Source organism: Crocodylus porosus, unplaced genomic scaffold (genome assembly GCF_001723895.1).
Source record: "Crocodylus porosus isolate Cpor-Errol unplaced genomic scaffold, CroPor_comp1, whole genome shotgun sequence".
Lineage (NCBI taxonomy): Eukaryota > Metazoa > Chordata > Crocodylia > Crocodylidae > Crocodylus > Crocodylus porosus.
Genome location: NW_017728886.1, coordinates 252,371,566 through 252,393,815, shown reverse-complemented (window position 1 = coordinate 252,393,815; position 22,250 = coordinate 252,371,566). Strand labels below are relative to the sequence as shown.

The 22,250-nt window shown below is 46.0% G+C and overlaps 1 protein-coding gene across 1 annotated transcript in view; it reads right to left on the bottom strand.

The window, feature by feature from the left end:
• The window catches only part of FER1L6 (fer-1 like family member 6), a 104,788-nt gene extending 85,844 nt beyond the window's left edge, over positions 1-18,944 (bottom strand). The window contains exons 1-6 of the mRNA XM_019546559.1: positions 18,913-18,944; positions 6,966-7,048; positions 3,781-3,904; positions 2,902-2,956; positions 2,680-2,811; positions 2,038-2,100 (exon numbers count right to left, since the gene is read on the bottom strand). Of these exons, the coding sequence (XP_019402104.1) occupies positions 2,038-2,100; positions 2,680-2,811; positions 2,902-2,956; positions 3,781-3,904; positions 6,966-7,048; positions 18,913-18,944 (489 nt within the window). The remainder of the gene's footprint in view (positions 1-2,037; positions 2,101-2,679; positions 2,812-2,901; positions 2,957-3,780; positions 3,905-6,965; positions 7,049-18,912) is intronic.
• Between the last annotated feature and the right edge of the window lie 3,306 nt (positions 18,945-22,250).

Below are 22,250 nucleotides of genomic sequence, written 5' to 3'. Positions count from 1 at the left end.
GTGACTATTCTCATTTACAGGATCAAGTTACACAAAAGTAATTTTGGCACCAAAGGTCACCTGGCATTTAACTGCAGCAGTAAATGCTTCTATCCCAGATCGGAGATAGTGCTTTATGCCTGAAAGCTTGTCTCTCATCTCTCCCAGCTACATAGTTGATCCAATAAAAAATACCATCAAACAAATCTTGTTTTTGGCACATTTCTTGAACCCTCATGGCGACAGCAGCACTAATTGGAAACTGAGACATTCTCTACAACATTTTAAAGTGCTTCTTCATGCTTGTAACATATGTACATACATACTACATTGCAAACACACATTTTCCCCAAAAATCATCCCTCCAGAACTGGGGTGTTTGTCTTTAATGAGAAAGCCAGTTTTTGACACTGGAATGGAGAAATGGAAGCATGGAAACACTGTAAAATGGCTTCTGTGCTTCTCCCACTGCCAGCCTCAAGGGTGGAGGGGGTGGAGTTCACCCTCCTGGGCCACAGCTTCAGTGTTAACCCTTTCACAACTGCTGCAGAATTAGCAGTAGCTTATCACCGAGCAGCCAACAGGTACTGCCAATTTGCTGGTGTCTGTGAGATGGTTAACACGTTAGCTTTTGCCTGAGCAACGCCAGCTGGATTCAGCCACGCAGTCAGGATCCCCTGCAGTTAGAATTCAGCCAGAACTCTGGAAAAACTCTTCTTTCTTCCTTCTGCCTTCCCAAAACAAGGTGTATATCTTATTCTGGGGTGTGTGGTATGTGAGATAATACAGTAATCTACCACTTAGGAATCCATTGCTGGCGGAGAGGAGAAATTCCTTTAGACCCATAAAGCTTTTCCAACTGCATGAAACTACCTTTGACAAAACAATCGCGTGTATCTACTTTCTGAAGTTAGTTCATTTCAGTATTTCAAACACGGCTGTTCTGAGGTGTTGCATATTCTTTGAGAAGTTACCAGCAGCAGAGTGCTGAGCAGACTTACACTGCCGTTTCATTCCCTCCTGAATAAGAATCAATATTTGAGACTCAAGGTGGTCTTAGCACTGGGACTGCTGAAGCAATCTAAAGCTAACCAAACTAAAGCTTGGTTTTTGCATCTGAGAAACTGAGATAAACCAGAAGTTTCAGATGAGTGAACTGAGGCAGCATGGCATGAAAATTGAAAAATTGAAGGCTAAAGAAAATGGATGGCTCTGCTAATTAGCAGGTAAAATTAATCTTCAACAAATGAACAAAGTATTAGTTTGATGCCATCTTTAAGTCTCAACTCAAAGTGACATACTCTTTACCATCAACTTTCAAGAAGCCATCCAAGAAAATTCATACTACATCTTCCTCATGGGTTGTTTCAAAGTCTCTTCATACCATTACCAGTTGCCAGTTTTCTTTTTCTCTGCTTCACCTTAATACAGTATTTTCATAGATTTCATAGATTTCAAAGACTTTACAGCTGGAAGGGACCTTGGACGATCATCGAGTCCAGCCCCCACCCAAAGGGTAGGAAGTCAGCTGGGGTCACAGGATCCCAGCAAGATAAACATCCAAATTTCTCTTGAAGGCATTCAAAGTGCATGCTTGAACCACCTCTGGTGGCAGGCTGTTCCAGACCTTGGGGGCTCAGACAGTAAAGAAATTCTTCCGTATGTCCAGCCTGAAACGGTCTTGCTGGAGTTTATGACTGTTTGACCTCGTCATCCCTTGGTGAGCTCTGGTGAACAAACGTTTCCCCAGATCCTGGTGGACACCCCTGATAAACTTATAGGTGGACACCAAATCACCCCTGAGCCTGCGCTTTTCCAGGCTAAAGAGCCCCATGGCTCTCAGCCTGTCCTCGTAAGGTATGGTTTCCTGACCTCTGATCATGCGCGTGGCTGTTCTCTGGACTGTCTGGTAAAAAAATATTATTTTACCTTATAATATCACTGGCACTTAAAACAAAATTGATGTTCATTTTAATAATGTCTCTGAGAGGAATCTCTTTGGCCATGGACATGATCTTCCTTTAATAAGATATTGTTAAAACTTCCCATCATACTTACAGAAATGTTGATGATTTTGTCAAACAAATGCACTTGAGGTCCAACAAAGTCAAACACAAAATACTGTAGAAAAACAAAATTACAGATCAGTATTGCAATTATGTTGTCGTCAATATGCACTATCTAGATTGCTGTTTGATGACAGGGGCGACTCTAAGATACTTCCTTATGTCCCTCTGACTAGCTGTTTTAAAATATATGTTAAATTTAAGAGCTCTAAATGTAAAAGGTGGAGCAAGAAAGGAAAGGTTACACTAGGAAATCTAAAGGACTGATGTGTTTTAAGAACTATTTTTGTTAGACTTACGGTGCTTGCAAAAGTGAGTATAAGGAGGGACTTTAGATGCAGGGTGGATGATATGGATTGGACGCTAGTTTAGAAAGAATTCACTGAGCTTCTTTTTTAAAATGTTAGACAGGGAAAGGTAAACTATGAATAAGACATGGAGATTAGTATCTTTCACAGACTAGAATGGAAGGAACATGAAAAAAGAGGTTGAGAGATGCAGAACGGAGGAGGGCTTTCTAAAAGACTTCACTCACTGGAGAAGATTCAGCTGCCCTAGCTTATCTCCTGTCAATCTAATATAAGCAATCACCACTTTGCCACTATTGTAAATAGCTCAAGGTAAAAGGACATACTTCATTGTAAAATGGGGCATTTGTGCCTTCTTTGACTGTCGTTTGCTTCTTTTCATCCCCAATCTCTATGATCACCACTGGGTCAATATTTTCACCAACCAGTTGCCGGGCCTCAATGATGGTTATGGCAATCTAAAGAGCACAGGCACAACATATACACTGCAAGTCAGTCTTGGATTCAGAAATGGGGGGTTAAAAATGTGGGCATTACTTTGGACTCACCTGGTAATTCTGATGCTTTGCCTCCCCTTCATGAACTTTGTGTACCAGTTTTGCTCTGTTCAAGAAATGGAACAGAATATTATTATGCATTGCCTTCAAGAACATGGTTCTTAGTTCTTTAACGTGTTCAAGAGATTTTTTTCCCTTGAAATTACTTGTTCAGTGGCTCTTTTTGAGATTTGCTTTTTTGTTTTATATCACTGGCAATCACTTTAATGTAATTGCTGGGATATTTCATGGTGACAGCAATACTAATACTAAATCTCACTTTAGAGCAAAAGCGCTTTATCTTTTGATGGGAGGCACTGAAGATGTCAGTCTACTTTTCATCCAGTTAATTTTTCCATGGACTTTTGAGACGGAAAGGTCAGTTCTAATTACTTAACTTTAACCTTCTTCATTCACAGCCATTACATTTCCAACTATATACAATACTCCCTCAGTCAAATATGATATATGTGAAATAACTTTGCTCACATATTTTGCATAGTTGGACATTAGGTATAGGATCTACATCTCACTGCTGCCAGGGAAAGAATTTCTGTTAACTACAGTGGGAAATGGACTCAGTTTTTTCCTCCTATGATCAGCATCTCTGGACAATCCTGTTCTCCCTCACTCAGTTTCATTAGTTGCCTAAATCTGGTCCTGCTCTCTCTCAATCTTTCTCTGCACTGACTTGCCTATTCTGAAAATCTGAGCTTGTTATATTTTTTTTTACAAAAACATCTTGCTCTACAAGGTAGAAGTACAGTAGTTGGGAGGTCAGTGCTGTCAGGAGATAGAATTTGTGTCATGGAGCGGGTGACCAACAGCAATGCCATCTCCAAGACATGATGTGGAATCTTTGGAGCAATCTTTGGAAATGTTATCCTGTACCTTTTAGTCAGAGGGCCTGAGGGTGCAAAGCCACTAGAAGATGCAGCATCATGCATCAAATCTCCATCTCCTTCTTGTCCATACAGCGCCTCATGGTGAAGACTATCACTTGCCTCATGGTCACCTGATTAACAAAATAATTCAGAAAGCTGACAAGGAATGAATGTCTAAGCTCTTCATGTATGAAACGTAATAGTGTTTAGAGTAAGGTTTCCAGTATGGAATATATCTTCTCAATGATCCATAGTCTGGAGTGACTTCCAGTTCAAACTCTAACGATCTGGGCCCTAGCTAACTTAGAAACCACTTTTCTCCTGCCTCCTTTGCAATTACAATCAACTGGAGCCTTTATGCTAACAACTCGCCAGTACAAACTAAAAAGACCTGGCAGTGCATCCTTTGACATCAGCCCTGAAACTCATTGTGCCCAGAACCCAAATTCCTTGCTTTTGGTGTCCCACTGAAGAGCTTTTGTGAGAAAATATTGATGGTATGAAAGGGTCAGTTCCTTGTCAGGGAAAGCTGAATTTTTTAATGACTTCAGAGGATTTTTATATAGATATATTCAGTCATATTTGAAGGGTGTCCCAAAACAGGCACTGAACATTTGACATCCAAAAAATCAGGGTCCGCTTTTAATAATACCTGCTTTAAACTTTCTGGGTTTCCATACCCTCTCTCTAAATGGGATAACACTTCTCTGCCTCACAGGAAAGTGGTGGAGCTCCAGTCAGTAAAGCCTGGTAAGGCACTCTGAGACTGTGCTGATGCAACCTAACAAGACTCAATAAATACGCACTGATGGCTAAAAAATGGTGTTTAGAAGCTTGCTTTTCAGAATTGGCTTGTAGGTAAAGTAGATGTTGCATTAGAACAATGGTCCAGAGGGAATGGCAAGGGTTAATTGATTTCTAAATGCCTGTTTGAAAGATTCCTTCAAGGCCCACTGAGTCTGAAGAAAGAAGCCACACAGATTAGGAAACTGAAGACATGAACAGTGTACCCAAATAGAGATAAGGGACTCTGCAGCATTGGCACCAGGTCACAGTACCCACTCCAGAGCCCTTGGGATTTCTGGTTTTGGTAGATGCACCAAAATAGGAGAAACCAGTAAATAGCCAAATTAGGTTGTGTGCATGTGATGGGTTTGTGAAACGGTAATACACTGACAGGACAGAACGTGGACAGTATGACAACCACAGGGAAACCAATCAACAATGCAAGAGATGAAGAGTCATCAGAGGGGAGAAAGAATACAAAGGTGGGGATTTCAGGGCAGCAAAGTGTCCCCAAGAGGGGAACGTTAGGCCACCATGAACAGAGAGCACACCACCAGCCTATCTTACCCAGTCCACTGAGAGGGGTGGGCCTCGGGCTTTGACCTCCAGGCTGCTGACATCTGATACTCAAGACAGAACGTCAGGGTGAAACTCACATACTGGCCAGACATACATTACCTCTGTAACAGCTCTAGGACTGGTAGATATAGAATTGTTTGCATTATTCTTCTGTGGTATCACTGTGTTTCAATAAAATTTGCCTTTTATTAAATGGAGAGTTTGTGACTGGGTCTGAGGGTTTGGGTCCACCCAGAACAAGGTATCTGGGTCATAAATCCAGTGTCAACAAGCACATGGGTAGGAAGTCACTTCTACTTCACAAACCCTAGAATAATTCTGACTGAAGCTAAAGGCTGCAGCTTCAGCAGCATAAATTGTATCTGGAGCAATCTTCCGTGTTTCAATTATCCATACAATATTTTTGCAATGCTTTTTCTTTAAAATCACAAATTTCTATCATCTGAGTAGATATTTTTGGTACCTTTTCCCCCAGTTGCTCTGGAGTCTTTGCTTTTCACTAATCAAGAAGAGCTATCACCCAGTGAGAAGTCCATAACAGAAATGAAAATTGTACAGAATGGAACATACTTCTTCTGTTTACTCTTTCCATTCTAGATCTTGTGAGCTCCAGTAGGAGACAAAATTCTCAAGCAAGAGATTTACGTATCTCTTGTAGTCCAGGTATTTACTAGGAAAGACATTAATAAAGCATGTGAAGATAAAAAATAATGGCAGCTATGTTGCGGAAATCATTAACACAGAGAATCTATTAAATAGTTTCCAAGACACAGGTAGTTACGTGTAAAAGTGCAGCAGACTTCACTATTGGCAACAATATAATGCACTATAAAATCTGCAAGCAATTTGGAACATGATAAGTATTTCTGTGAAGCATAACCATGGTTATGTGGAACCTCATAACAGTTGCTGAGAAAAAAAGATTGCATCCTACTAAGTGAACCTCCTTTGATATCACAACTACTAGCAATATAACATCTTGACACATGGTTAACTACTTCCATTTCTGTCTAATAGTGGGCTACAGCACATATATATTTCATCTAGCTCAGGACAACATTATAGTTCATGGATTGCACAAAGCAGATAATGGCCCGTGTTCAAAAAGACCCAAGGGACTTCAAGGCATGATATCACTGCTAGGATTTATGAGATTCAATTTGTTCATCCTGCCTGAGATGCCCATTGTGGGAAAGATGTAAAAGAGCTATTGGAATAGGAAACAGAAGCATTGGAGAAAGGCACCTAGGAAAATGTAAAGGTAAGTCTGGAAAAGAGATGCAAGAGAAGGAGGAGAATAAGGAGCAGTGTGGGTCATGGATGTGCGATCCCTGTGTTAGATAAAGTTAAAACCGCACGCATATTTAGAGCTACTGAACTGTATCAGAGACTTCCAGAAACCACAAAAAGTGGTTTCACACTTTTGTCTTCATTCCCGTGGTTTCCAACAGCACCCAAACTTCTGGCGGGAATCACAGGCCTGTCTAGAATTCCAAATTGCCTGGACTCTCCCTTACGTGCATCTAGAAGAGATAAGGCATTGCCACATCTATTGTCTTTTTAAAGAAAGAACTGGTCTATTTCTATAACATTAAGCACAACTCAGATACATTATTCTGAACTCACAGGGTCTCTGAGTGGCTTTCAATAACCCTGTCAGAGTTCATAGTTAATAGGACTAAAAGGAATTTACTGCTCATATTTTCAATTACTAAACCAATTAGTTCAAGGAACAATTCAAATGATTTCACATTGAGGGTAGGGAAAAATGATCACACCCTTGTCATCTATTCAAATCAGCTTTAATATTGATTTAGTAGGCCTTACCCAGTGCACCCTTGTTTGCTATAGTTAACCCTTTCTCGCCTTTCTTTTTCTTCTTCAGTTTTATACCAGCAAACAGCCCCTTTCTGAAAAGGAAAAAGGAAAAAAAATTAAAGGAATATCATCTTCAATTTGACATTGTTTCATTTAACCACCTATTGAAAAGAGAGCTTTAATTTCCAAGAAATGTTGTTTATATTCCAATTTTTTCCTCCTTACAAAAAGTAATGAAATCAAATGAGGAAACTTTCCTATTGTGTTTTCTTGCTTTTTTTTTTATTTTGGAATGCGAAAAGGAATTTATTTATTGATTAGAAAGAGCTTTAACCTGATTTCAAGCAGCTCAAACTGTAAAAGGTAAAAAAAAAGGAAACCCAAGCCAAACGGATCATTCTGTTGATTTCCCACACAGCGTAATTACTGAGCCTGTGATGAGGTCAAAGATAATATTTTACCAGTTTAAAAGCTCTTGGCAGATTACAGGGTTCAAGTAAAAAACCAGCTTCGCACTGAATTAAGATAAAGTTAAATGCACTTTTTAGGCAACCCAAACTACAACTCCCATGTGTCACTGTAGGAGAGTCTGAGAACTGAAATACTTCATTTAACTTGAATCAAAATGTTTAATTTGGTTTTAAGTAATATAACCACTTTCTTTAATCTTTTCTCTTTCAATTTAGGACATTTAAAACTGAAAAAAATGCCATTCCAAGCGTTACAAGTTGCCTATAAATATATTTTAAAAATATTTTCTCATTTCCAAAATGAAATGTTTCATGAAACAAGTGTTGAAACCAAATGTCTTGACATTTTTAAAAATCTCCTTACCCCTGTTTTTCCACCAAAGTTACTCACTAAATTCAACCCAAATTCATAAATACTGTTGCCCACCACAACCTCCCTCCCAGAGCGCACAGAGCAGCTCTGGGTGTGTGGGTATCATGCTGAAGTTTTTCCCTAAGGAAAACAGAGAAGCCACAAATTACAAAAAAATAATTCATAACTCCAAAAGTCACCATCAATAATAGGCAATTACATGATTCAGAGGGGATAATGAGACTGTTATCTTAATCTATCTTGAACAGCAACACTGATTTGGTCTTTCGTGATATATAAACACAACACAGTAGCAAATGAATACAGTATTTTTCACTACCTGAAAGGCACAGAATTTATGAGCTGCTATTGAAATACTAAGTTTTTTTTCTTCTGGAAAGTACATGGTCCCAATCAATTCAGGTGAACAAGCAGCCATTTACGAGGTAAAAGGAAGAGAGAGAAATCTGTGCTCTAATATCTAAACATGATTTTCCTGGGGTCTGCAAGTGCAGACAGTTATGAAAAAAAAGTTACTGAAAACTGAAAAGGCTGGCTGGTATAGTTTAAATGTCCAGTATCAACCACAGCAGGAATCTCAGCAGTTTTACAATTTATTAAGAAGGAACCAGGAATGTAATATTCCTTCCATGTGAACCTAAAGGGAGCATCTACATGTGCACATTTAGTGCACATTAGCCCGAGTTAAGGTGCATTAAGGACATGCATCTACATGTCTGTGCCTTTAATGTGCCTTAAAAATGGTGAATTTAAGCTAATTGCACCTAAATTTGATACCTGCCTTGGTGTACACAGCTCAGAGGCCTGGACAGGAGTTCTGGACTATGAAGAAGCAAAACTGGGCCTGTGTGCCACCCTGGACAGCCTTTGCCTGTCCTGTCCCTTAGCAGAGCTGCTCCCTGGCCACAGGTGAGTGTTGCAAAGGGCTGCAGCTCGCTGTGTCCCTTGTCCAGCCCTGAGATTCCCCCCAGGGATGCTGCTCTGCTTTCTATGGCAGCAGGGCCAGCACCTGCTCCCTGCTGCTCCTCCCCCCCAGCTCTGTCTCTTTGCAGGCACTGTGGTGAACCACCTCTGCTGCGTGACTCCCTGTCCCTGGCCATGCCCCTGTCCAGGGTGGTGCTGGCAGCTGTCCAGGGCCAGCACGTCCGGGAGAGCTACACTGGGGCCCAGAGAGCTGGCTAGGGGAGTACGTCCAGCACACTGTCTTCATCAAGCCCCAGCCCTGCCCACATGCCCATGCCCATCCTGTGCACTTGGGCCCCCACCTGTACCTGGGAGGAGGTGTGCAACTCCTGGTGCTCTGGGGCAGGGCCAACATCCAGAGGCAGCTCATGTGGGGCAGGCACTCGAATGCCCACATTTATGAGGCCATATCAGGTGGGATGCATGTGTGAAGCCACTCTTGGTCAGTGTGGCAATGCATGAAGGTCAAGGTCTTGTGGGCACAGTGGGTGGCCATGACCATGTTCAATCATCTGTCGGGTTGTGCCCAAAAGACCATGCCCTTCATGCAGGAGATGACCCACATTTTGGCACCCCAAGAGACAGACAACACCCCTGTGAGTGCCACCCTCAGGGGCAACCAGCCCTCACCTGTACCCCGCCCTGAAACCACTGAAGGCAGACATCGGGTCTTCAGCGTCCCACCCCACCCACCTCCCCAGCTGCTACATCCACTGGCAGGTCAGGGAGCCTTGCCCACAGCTGCCTCACCCTCAACCTAGCCCCAAACCAAGCCATGAGGAGTGGTTGGCCATGTCACTACCAGCCACCAGCTCCTCCCCTGGAGGGCCCCTGGCTAGGTGATTGCTTGCTGCACACTGCAAGCTATGGACACCAGGTGCAGCCAGACACTGTCACTGATGGGGAGTCCTATGCTGAGCCTCCAGTCCCTTCTCCTGGCCTCTTCCCACACTCCCTGCCTGCTCATGCAGAGGGCTGGACCCAATGATCCTTCGGGGTCCATTCCAGCCCTATGTTTCTACAATATGCAGCAGGGGAATGCTTGGAGAACACCAGCATCTCGGGGGGGTGGAAGGGATGCAGACCATGGCACCTCCATGGACAGGTCCACTGTGGAAAGTGGGGGTGGGTGCACATCCAGCCCCTAGCCCCAGTTATCTGGGAGCCCTGTATGTACCAAGCTCAGGCACCATGGGCTCTACCGTAGTGCAGCAGAGTGGCTGGCCTGAAGTGAGAGAGCAGGGGTGTGGGATCTTGTGCTGCAGCAGCAGCTGCTGCTAGCAGCCTGGCCTGGCCTGGCCTGGCCTGGGAAGGGGTGGGGGAGGCAGGCTGCCTACAGCCAGCACCCAGAAGCCCAGCAGCCCCAGGGGAGCAAGCAGAGCCAGGTGGGTTGACTGGTGGCCACTTGGGCCCAACCCTTCCCAGACAGCTTACCATGGTCCCTGGGCACCCGTGCATTGCCAACCTCTGATCTGAGGCCGGGCAGCGCAGGACTTCTGGTGCAAAGCATATTATCTCTGAAATGCTGCAAAGTCACACAAAAGGCTTCTGTCTCTTGCCTCTACAGGGCCAAAATCTGGACATGGGGAAGAGGCCAGAGGACCCTGTGGGAATGACACACAGCTGCCCAGATGTGCTGGCTGTGCAAGTACACCAGGGACTGGATCCTCCTGCTCTAGCAGGTGGTGGCAGTGGTGGAAAACCAGGGAATGCAGGAGTGGGCACAGAAGCAGGTTCAGGAGCTGGCTTGGTGGCAGGAAAATATCACCCATTATACCACCCAGAAGGAGGCACAGGACCACGTGCAGCAGGAGAACTGGGCCCAACTGGAGGCCCTGGGACAGCACAATATTGAGCTTCTCCAGCAGCAATTGGCCAGCCAGGCCTGCCCAGTAGAGGTCACATCCATACCTCCCACACACACCTGACCCCCAGCCCCACAGGGGCCCTGGGTCCTGGCCACCAGCCCACACAAGCTCCCACCTGGGCCTCAGGGGAGTGCCTCCACCACCTCCCGGCCACAGGATCCCCTGGTGTTCACCACAGCCTGCCAACCCATGGGGGAACTGTCCACCATTGGGGTGCTGACCACTTGCTTCTAGGCTCTGCACCCCAGGCACCCCACCCCACAGCTTCCTACTCCGGAACTCAGACAAAAACTGAGACTGTTGTATATAGTTTTCAGTATGGGGAGAGGGGTTTTTTTATTGTTGGCAGGTGGGGAGAGTGGCGGAGGGGCTCTGTGTTTTGCAGAGGAAGTGGGGAATGGCTCTGTTGCTTGATGGAGGAGGTTGGCAGGGATGCAGGTGTGGGGTGTGAGGGGAATAAAGGTTTTCACTGAAAACATGTGCATGTCCTGGAGCGGTGCTAGGGGGTGGGCAAGGGGTAGGGAGGTGTGGGCAGCAGGGCAGGCAGATGTTGGTGGGGATGGCTGGGTACATCTCTATGTCCTGGTGCTCTGGGTGGGGCTGGAGGTGGCACAGCAGGTCTTCAAAGGTGGCCCTGGTCATCTGAAATGTGTTGACCCACTTGTTGTTGTCCCATTCCTGCAGCACGACATGCAGCTACCAGTCCTGACTGGCACAGCAAGCCCAGAGGCAGCAGACCTGGTGGGACAGGAGGGTGATGATGGTCCCAGTGGTGGTGTCCTGGAGCCTGTGGTCACTGTGACTGGTGGCAGCACCTGCACAGGGGCCCCAGAAGGCCATTTACAAGACATCCAGCAGGTAGCTAGAGTGGGTGGGGAAGTCAGGTGGTTCAAAGTGACTGAGTGCCAGGTACACAGAATGGCAGTGGGACAGCAGGAGAGCTGCAGCAGCCCTGAGAAGTGGGGGACCCTGTCCCTGGGTCCCAGGGCCAGGAGCTAATGTAGCCAGGGCTGGGAAGTGTACCTGTAGCAGGAGTAGAGCTGCCATGTGCTGCCTGTGTCTGCCACGCTGCTGCTCTAACCAGGAAGCGTCTGCTCAGAGGTCACAGTGCGGAGGGTATGTTTTTAAGATGGTTTCCAAGTGCTGGCAGCTAGCGCTGGCTTCATCATGGCTACAAAGTACTTGCAGCCAGAGCTCTCCCTGTTGGCCACAGGGACACATGGCAGGGCTGGAGTGGCTTGGGACTAAAGTTAGTCCCAAGTCCCAGCACATGTAGACAGGGGCAACACGTAGGTGGGGGGGGGGTGGTGGTGCCTGCAGATGGTTGCCTCTTGACACCCCACCACCAACACCACCGGCAGCATCTGTGGGCAGTTGCCAACCACTGGTCAGTGCTCACCACCCCACACCCCGTGCCGCTAACAGTGGTGGCAACATCCGTGGGAGCTCCTGCTTACCACCTCCATGCTCCCACGGCCGCCATGTCCCCCCAGCCACCAGGGACACGCATCATTCATGCATGTAGACACCTGCCAAAAATTGCTTAATGAGTATTAAATTTAAGCATGCTTAAATTCACAAGTAGATGTGCCCACAGTTAATTAAATGCTAGCATTTGAATAGTATCAGCAAAAATGTAGCTCCAGGGGGAAAAAATGGCCTAGGAATGGTAGAGATCAGAGGACTGAAGCAGGTAGCCACTAAAAAATTCAGATTAAAAACAAAACAGCCTGTCATTATTTGTTCTTGCTATTCTGGGATAGTTTAATGATTGAACTGAAGAAGCCACAACTAGAAGAACACAAGGAGGAATGATAAAGATATCTGAGAAAATCCTGCCTCCATTGAAATCAAATGGAACCCAGCTGATTTTAATGGGATGGGATTTCACTCCTTAATTTTAAATCCATCACAAACACTAGTACCAAGGAAACAAAGCTTAGACACCTGAGAACCACCAATCCCACTGGTGCTGCACTGCTGAAGTCAGTGTCTTCTAACACAAAAGACCAGTGAGCAGCCCTGTGAGAGATAAAACAGTAACTAACCACAAAGTATGGCATTACTCATGCAGACAAGTATCCAGCACAAAGCACAGCAGGCAGCAAGCAATCATTTTGCTAAACAGTGCTATCTGAATATTGAAATGTACAGAAGTGTGCCCAAGAGAATGTGTGCACACCCAGCAAAGCAGGAAATAGAGCAAAGAACAATGCTATGTAGGGTGTAGCAGAGACTTGCATGGAGGCAGTTAGAAAAGTCAAAGTCACTACAGAGCTGAGGCTGGCAACACAAATTAAAGATGACAAAAAGTATTTTTTTAGGTATTTAGGAAGTAAAAGGAGGGTGCAGGGCAGCATAGGACCCCTACTGAACAAGAAGGAGCAAATAGCGACAGACGGGAGGGATAAAGCTGAGCTCTTCAATGAGTTTTTTGCCTCACAGTTCCTGAACAATGGTCAAGATAACTCTCCTACTGGGTTTTTAGATGGGCATCATAAAGTCACTAGGCCACCAACTGTCGATGCTGACTTGGTGCAGAATTGCTTGGATGGATTGGATGTGTTTAAGTCAGCAGGCCTGGATGAGCATCCGAGAGTACTGAAGGAATGGTGTCATAGCAGAACCACTGGCATGGCTGTTTGAGCACTCATGGCACTCGGGTCAGGTCCTGGAGGACTGGAAAAGGGCCAATGTGGTCCCTATTTTCAAGAAGGGGAGGAAGGAGGATCCAAGTAATTATAAGCCAGTCAATCTCACCTCCATCCTCAAAAACGTCTTTGGAAAGATTATGAAGGATCATATTTCTTGGAGTCCAGTGGGAAAAATAACACAGCAGGGAAACCAGCATGGATTCATAGCAGGTAGATTATGTCTGACCAATCTGGTTTCATTTTATAACAGGGTCACAAAATGCTTAGATGCAGGAGTAGAGGGGGATGTCATTTTCTTGGACTTTAGCAAGGCTTTCAATATAGTATCTCATCCCATCCTCATAAATAAATTAAGAGGCTCTGACATAGATGCTTACACAGTCAGGTGGGTGGCAAATTGGCTTAGGGGTCACACCCAGAGAATGGTAGTAGACAGGTCGGTATTGACCTGGAAGGATGTGGGTAGTGGAGTCCTGCAGGGTTTGGTCCTTGGACCTGTACTCTTCAATATCTTCATCAGTGACTTGGATGTGGGTGTGAAGTATACTTTGTCCAAGTTTGCAAACGATACTAAATTGTGGGGTGAAGTGAACACTGCAGAGGGTAGGGAAGGATTACAGGCAGACCTGGAAAGGCTAGAAAAGTGGGCAGTACAAAATAGGATGCAGTTCAACAAGGACAAGTGCAGAGTACTGCACCTATGGCACAAAAATATCCAGAACACCTACTGGCTGGGGAATGACCCTCTCAGCAGCACAGAAGCAGAAAGGGATCTCGGAGTCATAGTGACTCCAAGATGAACATAAGTCGTCAGCGTGACTGTGGAGGAAACTTACCAGAGGCAGAAGAAAGGAGGCAGGATGCCGTGCTGGCAGCCAGCAGCAGTGAAAGTCAAATTGTGGTGGCGGGAGCCACCATGGACAAAGACCAAAAGGAAAACCCGGGGCGGAGCCAGAAGGAGCCAGGAATGGCTCCTGCATCTGTATGGGTGAGCTTTGTAAAAGTGTGCCAGGGCGATTGGCCAGGCGGCCACCCAGCACCAAGATAAAAGGCCTGGCAGGAAGGAAGCCAGGGAGACCGGAAGCAGTGTCCCCAACCAGCCCAGGGAAGCCAGAGAGTGCAGAGGATCCTATGAAGGAGGAGATGTGGTGGCGCCCCAGAGGGAAAACCATGGAAGGCAAGTCGGGCCAGCGAGGACCCAAGGAGTCACTTACGGGGCCAACATGGGCAGAGGCCAACAACAGCTGTGGCTGGGACACTAACAGAAATGATGGACCAGAAACCCAGACACAGATGCCAGACAACAGGTACCAAACCCAGGGAGGGTACGACTTAACAAGGGGTCCCGAGACCTGAGCGGAGTCAGGCACTGCGTGAACTGGGAGACACTGAAGGGCAGCAGCAGTCGCTCAGTGCAAGTACCACCTGTGGCCTACAGCTGCAGCCCCTAAGTGACTGAGAGTCAGTGAGGGCCAGAACAGCAGCCCCAATGGACAACACCATGGTTGGCGTTAGGCAGGGTGTAGGGGAGGTGGAGCCTCGAGAAGCAATAGCTGTGCAGACGACCGAGGGGGAGTACCAGGGCGGACGGGACCAGACACCATCCTCCCACTAGAAAACCAATCAACATCAAAGACGTGGCAGGAGAAACCCCTGGGGTGCTGACCCAAGGCCACTCCAAGTAGCCTGGCTGTGCAACCCAGAAGGCAATGACGAGGTTCAAAAGAAGCCCAGACGTGCGATGCTCGGGGGAGAGGCACAGAAAGCTACAGTGACAAAATCATCAGGAAAGCTAACCACACTTGATCATGCATCAGCAGATGCATGACAAATAGATCCAAGGAGGTGATACTTCCCCTCTGTGTGGCATTGGTCAGACCACAGTTCGAGTTCTACGTCCAGTTTTGGCTGCTGTACTTTAAGAAGAATGTGGATAATCTCAAGAGGTTCCAGAGGAGGCCACTCGTTTGGTTAGGGGCTTACAGGACAAGCCCTATGAGGACAGACTGAGACTGCAAGAGAAGGCTGAGAGGTGATCTTCTGGCCACCTACAAATTCATTAGGGGTGGACAGCAAGGGATCGGAGTACCCAGGGTACCTCTTGGGGTAACAAGAAACAATAGTCACAAACTGACAGAGAGCAGATTTAGGCTAGACATCAGGAAGAACTTCTTCACAGTGAGGGGGGCCAGAATCTGGAATGGGCTTCCAAGGGAGGTGGCGCTTTCCCCTACCCTGGGGGTCTTTAAAAGAAGGCTGCATAGGCATCTGGCTGGGGTCATCTGACCCCCGCGCTCTTTCCTGCCTAGGCAGGGGGTCAGACTCGATGATCTGTTGAGGTCCCTTCTGCCCCTAGCATCTATGAATCTCTTGTGAAATACTTTGCTAGCATCTGATGAAGTAGGTTGTTGCCTATTAAAGCTCATGACCCTCTGGACCAGTTAATCCCCAAGGTGCCACCCTGCTTGTGAAATACATGTGTGCTTTTTTGTTCAAGCATCAGCAAGGAATAGCCAAAAAACTCAGGCACTTTTGCTTACATGTTGTAGCTATAGCTCTAAAAATAAATACAGAGCAGTTATTCAAAAGCATACATTTAGCTCAAGGGACCCATAATCTGAGTCTTGTGAGAAAAGCTAAAAAAGGGATAATCATTTTAAGGTGGAATCCAACTGTCTTCTTTGTATACCAAAGAAAGTGCCAGTTGCAACTGTGCCAAAATGAAAACACAAATGAATCACATCATGCTGTCTTTGGATGAAAAGATACAAGATAGTTATACTGGTTTCAAATTATACAGCTGTAAGATGTTCCCATATCATGGTTACAATATTATATCTGTCTGCTCCTATACTGATCTCAATAAACCTAATACCACTGTAACTTTAAACTTATTCTGTTGAATGGAGCTCCACTTACACTATATTGAAGCGGACCACTGTCATCATTACATCAGGACAGCTGACTTGCTCTCAAGTGGCAAGTCTTCCCCAGTCTTCCCCACCTTTTATAACAGTTTGAAGTTCTGCTTATTCACAGCCTTTAGATGATAATTGAAGCCTGCTGCAAAGTTTATCTGGAAATGGTTTTTTTCCCCCTAGTTGAAAAATGGATTTTCAAAAACTAGGAATTTCAATAAAGTTTCACAAACAAATTCAATTTTTTTGCCAAAAATACCTGGGTTTTAGCAACCAAATACCTCAAAAACCTAAAACTTCCTGGTGCTGAAGATGGGAAAAAATTCCCATTTTTCTAGTAAAAAAAGTGCAAATGCTCACAGGAGAATGCCATCAAAAGACTTCCTTTTGCTTTCACTGCATATGAAAATATAGTCATATGCCTGTGGCACACCTGCACCTAATGGCATGATGGGATCTGTTTCCTGACTCAGCACATGCCCCTCCTGCCATGCTATGCATACAAGGCAAGAGAGGTGACTTTGGGATCAGGGATCAGATCCCAAACATGACATTAACACTTGCCAGTGCAGGTGGAGCCCAGGATCATAATTCTGGGCTCCCCAGGCACTGTCAAGTTGAAAGCCAGCCTGGTGAACTGGTGTGGTACTGGGGCTGAGACTGACTGTCAGCTTACGGCTAATCACAGCTGTGGAACCACAGCTGGAGCAAGTTTGAGACGGTGGTGTAGTCCTGGGGCTGGGACTGACAATCAGCTGATTGTGGGTCCTAGCCCGTAACCACATTCAGGCCAGTCCCAGAGCTCTACCATGCAGCTGGCATTGGGCTGCATGGTGGGGAATCTTGCCATATGCTCAATTTAAGGTATGATGAAAACCAGCCACAAATTTATTATATATTTTTTTCAAAAATCATTTTGTGGCTTATTTCCCATTTTACTCAGGCATTAATTGCCTGAATGCATGGCCAGGTTACTATTACAGGGTGTGTGTAGACAAAACAGGGGCCCTAAATTGAAGCGGTGGGTTTTAAAAAACACTGCTTCAATTTAGGGCTGATTAAACCCCCACATTGTGCACTCACCCCGCTGACTTACCTGCCTCTCTGGCAGGGAAAGGACGGCGAGCTGCCAGCAGGCAGAGCAGTGCCTGGGCTGCGACGGGGGGGCGGAGCTGGTGCTTCCCTCCGCGGCACCTGCGCTCCCCCTGCCCACCTGCAGGCACCCGGCTTGGGCAGTCCCAGGGGGCACTGCACACATGGAGGGAAGCATCAGGCCCCTACACAACTCAGGCAGGCTCCAGGGGGCGGAAAAAAAGATCAAGCTCACCGCTTTTCTTGGGCAGAGCTGCTTTCCCGGGCTGCTGCCAGGCTGCCTGCAGGGCTTCCTGTAGCACCATGGAGCTGCACAGATCCCAGTGCTTCACATCACAGCTGTAAGGGCAGCAAGCCCGTGCTGCCTCCCAAGTCATTTAAGGCGCATTATGCCGCCAAATTTCCTACAGTAGCTGGAATTAATGCACAATACACCGCCAAAGCGTATAAACACTGACACCATTAAAGTGGTGCAAAAGCAGTTAAAGTGTCATGCACCTCTTGTTTGTCTACACACGGCCTAAAACATGATTTACTGGTCAATTGCCTCTTACTTGTAATATCTACCAGGGGGCATAGAGTCATAGAAAAATAGCTCTGGAAGAGGCCTCAAAAAGTAGTCTAACCCTTTGCTTGAGGCAGGATCATCCATGTCCAACCATCCCAGATGAAGATTTGTATAACCTATCTGAAAGACTTTTGTGGAACACAGATCCACAGCCTCCCTATAAAACTTGTCCCAGCACTTACCCATCCTCACACCTAGGAAGTTCTTCCTCCTACGTAATCCAAGTCCCCCTTGTAGCAATCTAATGACTTGCTCTATGTGCTACACAGAAGTTTTTGTCTACACTTCCAGTTTCATAACATTTTATTTTGCCCTGTCAGTTACTCATACCCATCTGTTGCCATCAACTCAACGCCTGTGGGTGTTTTTGCCACCCGTGTGAATTTTTTTGAAGGATGCTAAAAAAGACAACAGCCTGTTCAGATAAAAACAGCTTCAAGCTCTGAGCATTCTTAGATGATGGTCACCAAGACCCTTGTGAAATCCAAAGCTCCCCAACAGTCTGCCTCGTTTAGGTGGCCGATAATGTTGTATCCCAGGAAAGCCCTCCCCATTTCTATTACCCTTTCCCCATTTACCAGAAGAGTTTAATTTGGGGAAGGGTAACTGACCTCCAGAAAGGAAAGAAAGGAAAACTGCATTCCACAAATGTGATTCTCAGAGGATTGTCCATTGTTAAGCATAAAATAAAAGACATGTTTTCACTCTCCAGCTGATCTTTACAGCTTGCAGGATGCTGAAACCTGGAGCCAAAGACACCACTGGAGGTATGTTGCCTTCCTCTTGTCACACTGTAGTCTTCTTTCAAGAACATTAACAAGGCTTTCTACATAGTGGTGACCAGAGACCTCATGTTTGCAGGTCTAGGCAGGACTCAGATAGGGATGGCATAGCCCCTTCGGCACAGATGCACAGATTGACTACGGAGATATACAAGCATGTTCTCAGTGCACTTCCATTCTTGCCTGTTGTTATGACAACACTGCAAGTCACCAAATCTTTTTGATCGGGGTATAAGTATGACATAGAATCTGTGGAGTTGCCACTTACATGCTGTCCCATATAGGATATAACTCTCCCATGACGGCAAGCAAATATCAGATGTCTCCCTTTAACTATTCGCACCTATTATTGATCAGGTACTTCCCAGGAATAAATACCTAAATGGTACTCAAATGCTTAGCAACCACTTTACAGAAACTTCTGTCTATAAGCCAGGCACACTGTCCTGCCCAGAACTACAAGAAACTGGGTACCCACAAAGGTTTAGAGGGAATTAAAGTGTAATTCGTTCTCACCCTTTCAGACCTGAATTGCTGCATTGACTATCAGCAAGCATGTCAAGTTGTGACTCCTGTGCCTTGCTTTTGCCATTTAAAATTTACCTTCACAGATGCCTTGATTACATATGTTCTGTGATGTTTTCCCAGAAATCAGACAATTCAAACAGAAAATTGTTAAGGAAATAGAGAAAAAAATTGCTTCAATATTCTAAGAATGGAAGGGAAAGAATGAGCCTTACTAAACGCTGAATTTACTCAGAGCTCCTTTTCCTGTCACTGAATTGTTAAACTTAGTTTCCCCTTCTCTTTAAATTTCTTGATGAGTTTATGCCAAATAAGAATTAACATGCAAAGATAGAAGCTTCTTATTAAAGAGACAGCCACATGCCACCAAGGCTGTGTTCACTTCATACACTCAGAGTACGGCATGTTGCCTTTCCAGATCACATTAACAGACCTGTGAGTGAAAACGGGGGGATGAGAGGAGGAAGACGAAGTCATTTGATCCATCTGCAGCAAATGAAAAATGGAATCCTGTAGGCTGGCTTCAGAGACTGGCAGCTGGCAGCCTAAGACTCTGGTTTTCTTGGAGCCAAAGCTCCACAAACCCAGCGCAGCAAGTCCCTGAAAAAATGTCTCCGTGCACAGAGAACTGCCCGGATGACCAAGGGTGCCAACAGGTGGTTAGATGGCCTGTCGGAGAAGCGCTTTAACTCCTGGCACCTGTTGGGTTTGGAGGGGGGTGCTGCCTGCACCAGCTCTGGCCAGCAGGCGAGGGTGCTCCAAAGCCGCCCAGGCAGCTGCAAAACCATCCCTCTCTCCAGCCCCACTCTGGCCCCAGTAAAGCCAAGCCAGCAGCTGCATGCTGCCCCTGTCAAGAGGCTCTGGCAGAGGCTGGGGGAAGGGAGCCCCCTGCCTTGCAGGCCCCCCCCAGGTTGGGGTCCTGGGGAGAGATAGGCCAGTCTGCGAGGCTCCTGCCCCCCCACACAGCCTCTTGATAGCAGCAGCACATAGCTCCAGGCTTACAGCTGCTAGCTCAGCTTTGACACAATCAGAGCTGCGGTGGAGGGGAGGATGGGGGGATGGAGCCCCCTTACTTTGCAGGCCTGGCCCAGTTTACCCCAAGACCCCAGCAGGGGTACCCTCCTCCACCTCCATGCACCTCCCCTGCTGCACAGGGAGCAGACTCTCTCCTCTGTGTAACAGCCCCAAGGTGGGCTGGAGCTGGGCTGGTGCTTGGTGGCGTGAGTACCAGCTCAGCCCTACAAAGGCGCGTGAGATGCTGGCAGAATTGCCTGCACTTAACCCTCTCGGAGTCACCATATGGATTCTGATTTTACCCCTTCATCCCACATGCTCACTTAGGAGCCCTCAGTGAAGGCAGCACACAAGAAGCTGCAGTGATTCAGGTATTCCTGGCTGCAGAAACAGCTCGCTGTGGCCTACAGACCTCTGGACAAAAGTTAGAGCAGCCCTAAGACTATTTTTTTTTAACCTGTGCTAGGGGCTAATATGGTCAGTGCCAGAAAAGGTGAGCTACAAAGCTACCTTTCCCCATGTCTTCAGATCTTGCTCTATGTAATCTGGGGCGCGCTTGAAAATAGAGCCTGCTCTATATTGAATATAGTCTGTTGTGAAAGTAAGAGGAACAGAACCTGGGGTACAGTGAAGCATGAACTGAATGAATGCCATTTGGCCTATTATTTAATGCATATTCAGATAATCTTCCCACTTTGATTCATGTATGCAGGACTGAACTACTTCAAGTGGCTAATTTAGGTTTATTTTTCTTGAAATGTATGTGTGGTTTGTGTAGATGGCCTATCTATCCTACCAAACCTTAATCTTCCCTGGCCTATTGGCAACAATACTGAACAAGTGACATGCTGCAGGCAGCATCCTACTTCTCTTTCTGTATTGGTGGAGGACTACATTTCCTTTGGCCACAGGCAACATTGGAGAAACTTTTGGGTTGCATGTGGCCTGCAAGTTATGGATTGTGGACTGCTGATCTGTCCAGTAGGATCTAGGATCTGTCAAAACTGCATTGTCTTATAAGAGGTCTTACTACTGCCACTACACTTGACCCTTTGGAGGGACACGGAAGTGAAAAACCCAAGGTTATGCATGTATGAGCATGGGTCCTACTGCACTTCTATGTATTTTCTGTGATTTGATGTGCTTATATGACATTTCTTTATAGTTTTACAAATTCAAGTTCTGGCTCCAGATTTCTAGAGAATGTGTTATACCAGATGCAGACATCTGTTTGTTCTCTCCTTAAAGCCCACTTCTTGTCATTTTCTATCAAGTGGGCAGCTCTAGTGAAATTCATGCTAGTGCCATAGCAAATACTAGCCCTGTGTCCTACTCCAGTCCCACTTATACCCTAACCTGGGGGCTTAAGCAGGGCACAAAAAGTGTGTACGCCTTGGACTGGGCCTTTGTATAGGAGTGAATTTCACTGCTTGTGAATAGCGGAACTAGGGTGGAAAGTCAGGTAATCACAGCTCATAGAGTGAAGGCAGGCATCGATGGGAATAGGTCTGTAAGTTTTAAACCCAAAAGTGAAGCTTGCCACCGACCCCCTGCCATGGCAGGAAAGATTACTGGGGTCACACCTTGCTGGGGTCATTTGACCCCAGTATTCTTTCCTGCCATGGCAGGGGGTCGGACTTGATGATCTGCTCAGATCCCTTCCAACCCCAGAAACTATGAAACCAGGAGATATTAGGAGAGACACTTAGAAGACTGGGTCATGGTGAGGTGGTTGAGAGCTTTCACCGGCAGGCAAGAACTTGCACTGCTGGGGGGAGAGGCAGGGAGGGAAGTGTGTTTAGTCATTTCACCAGATGCCCTGCCTTATCAGGAGCAGTGACAGATGAGGTGGCCTTAGCCAACTTAAAAAAAGAAAAGTTACTTTAAGGTAACTTAAAGGTTTGCGTCAATTCATATTTTCCAGATCTCATTCCTACATACTGAAAATCCATGATCTGAATAGCCTTCACTCAGTTTAAAGGAATATAACATAATAAAAATGCTCCCTTTACTCTTCAGGGACATAAATGCCAAATCCAATAAGTGAGTCTGTGTTTATACATGTGT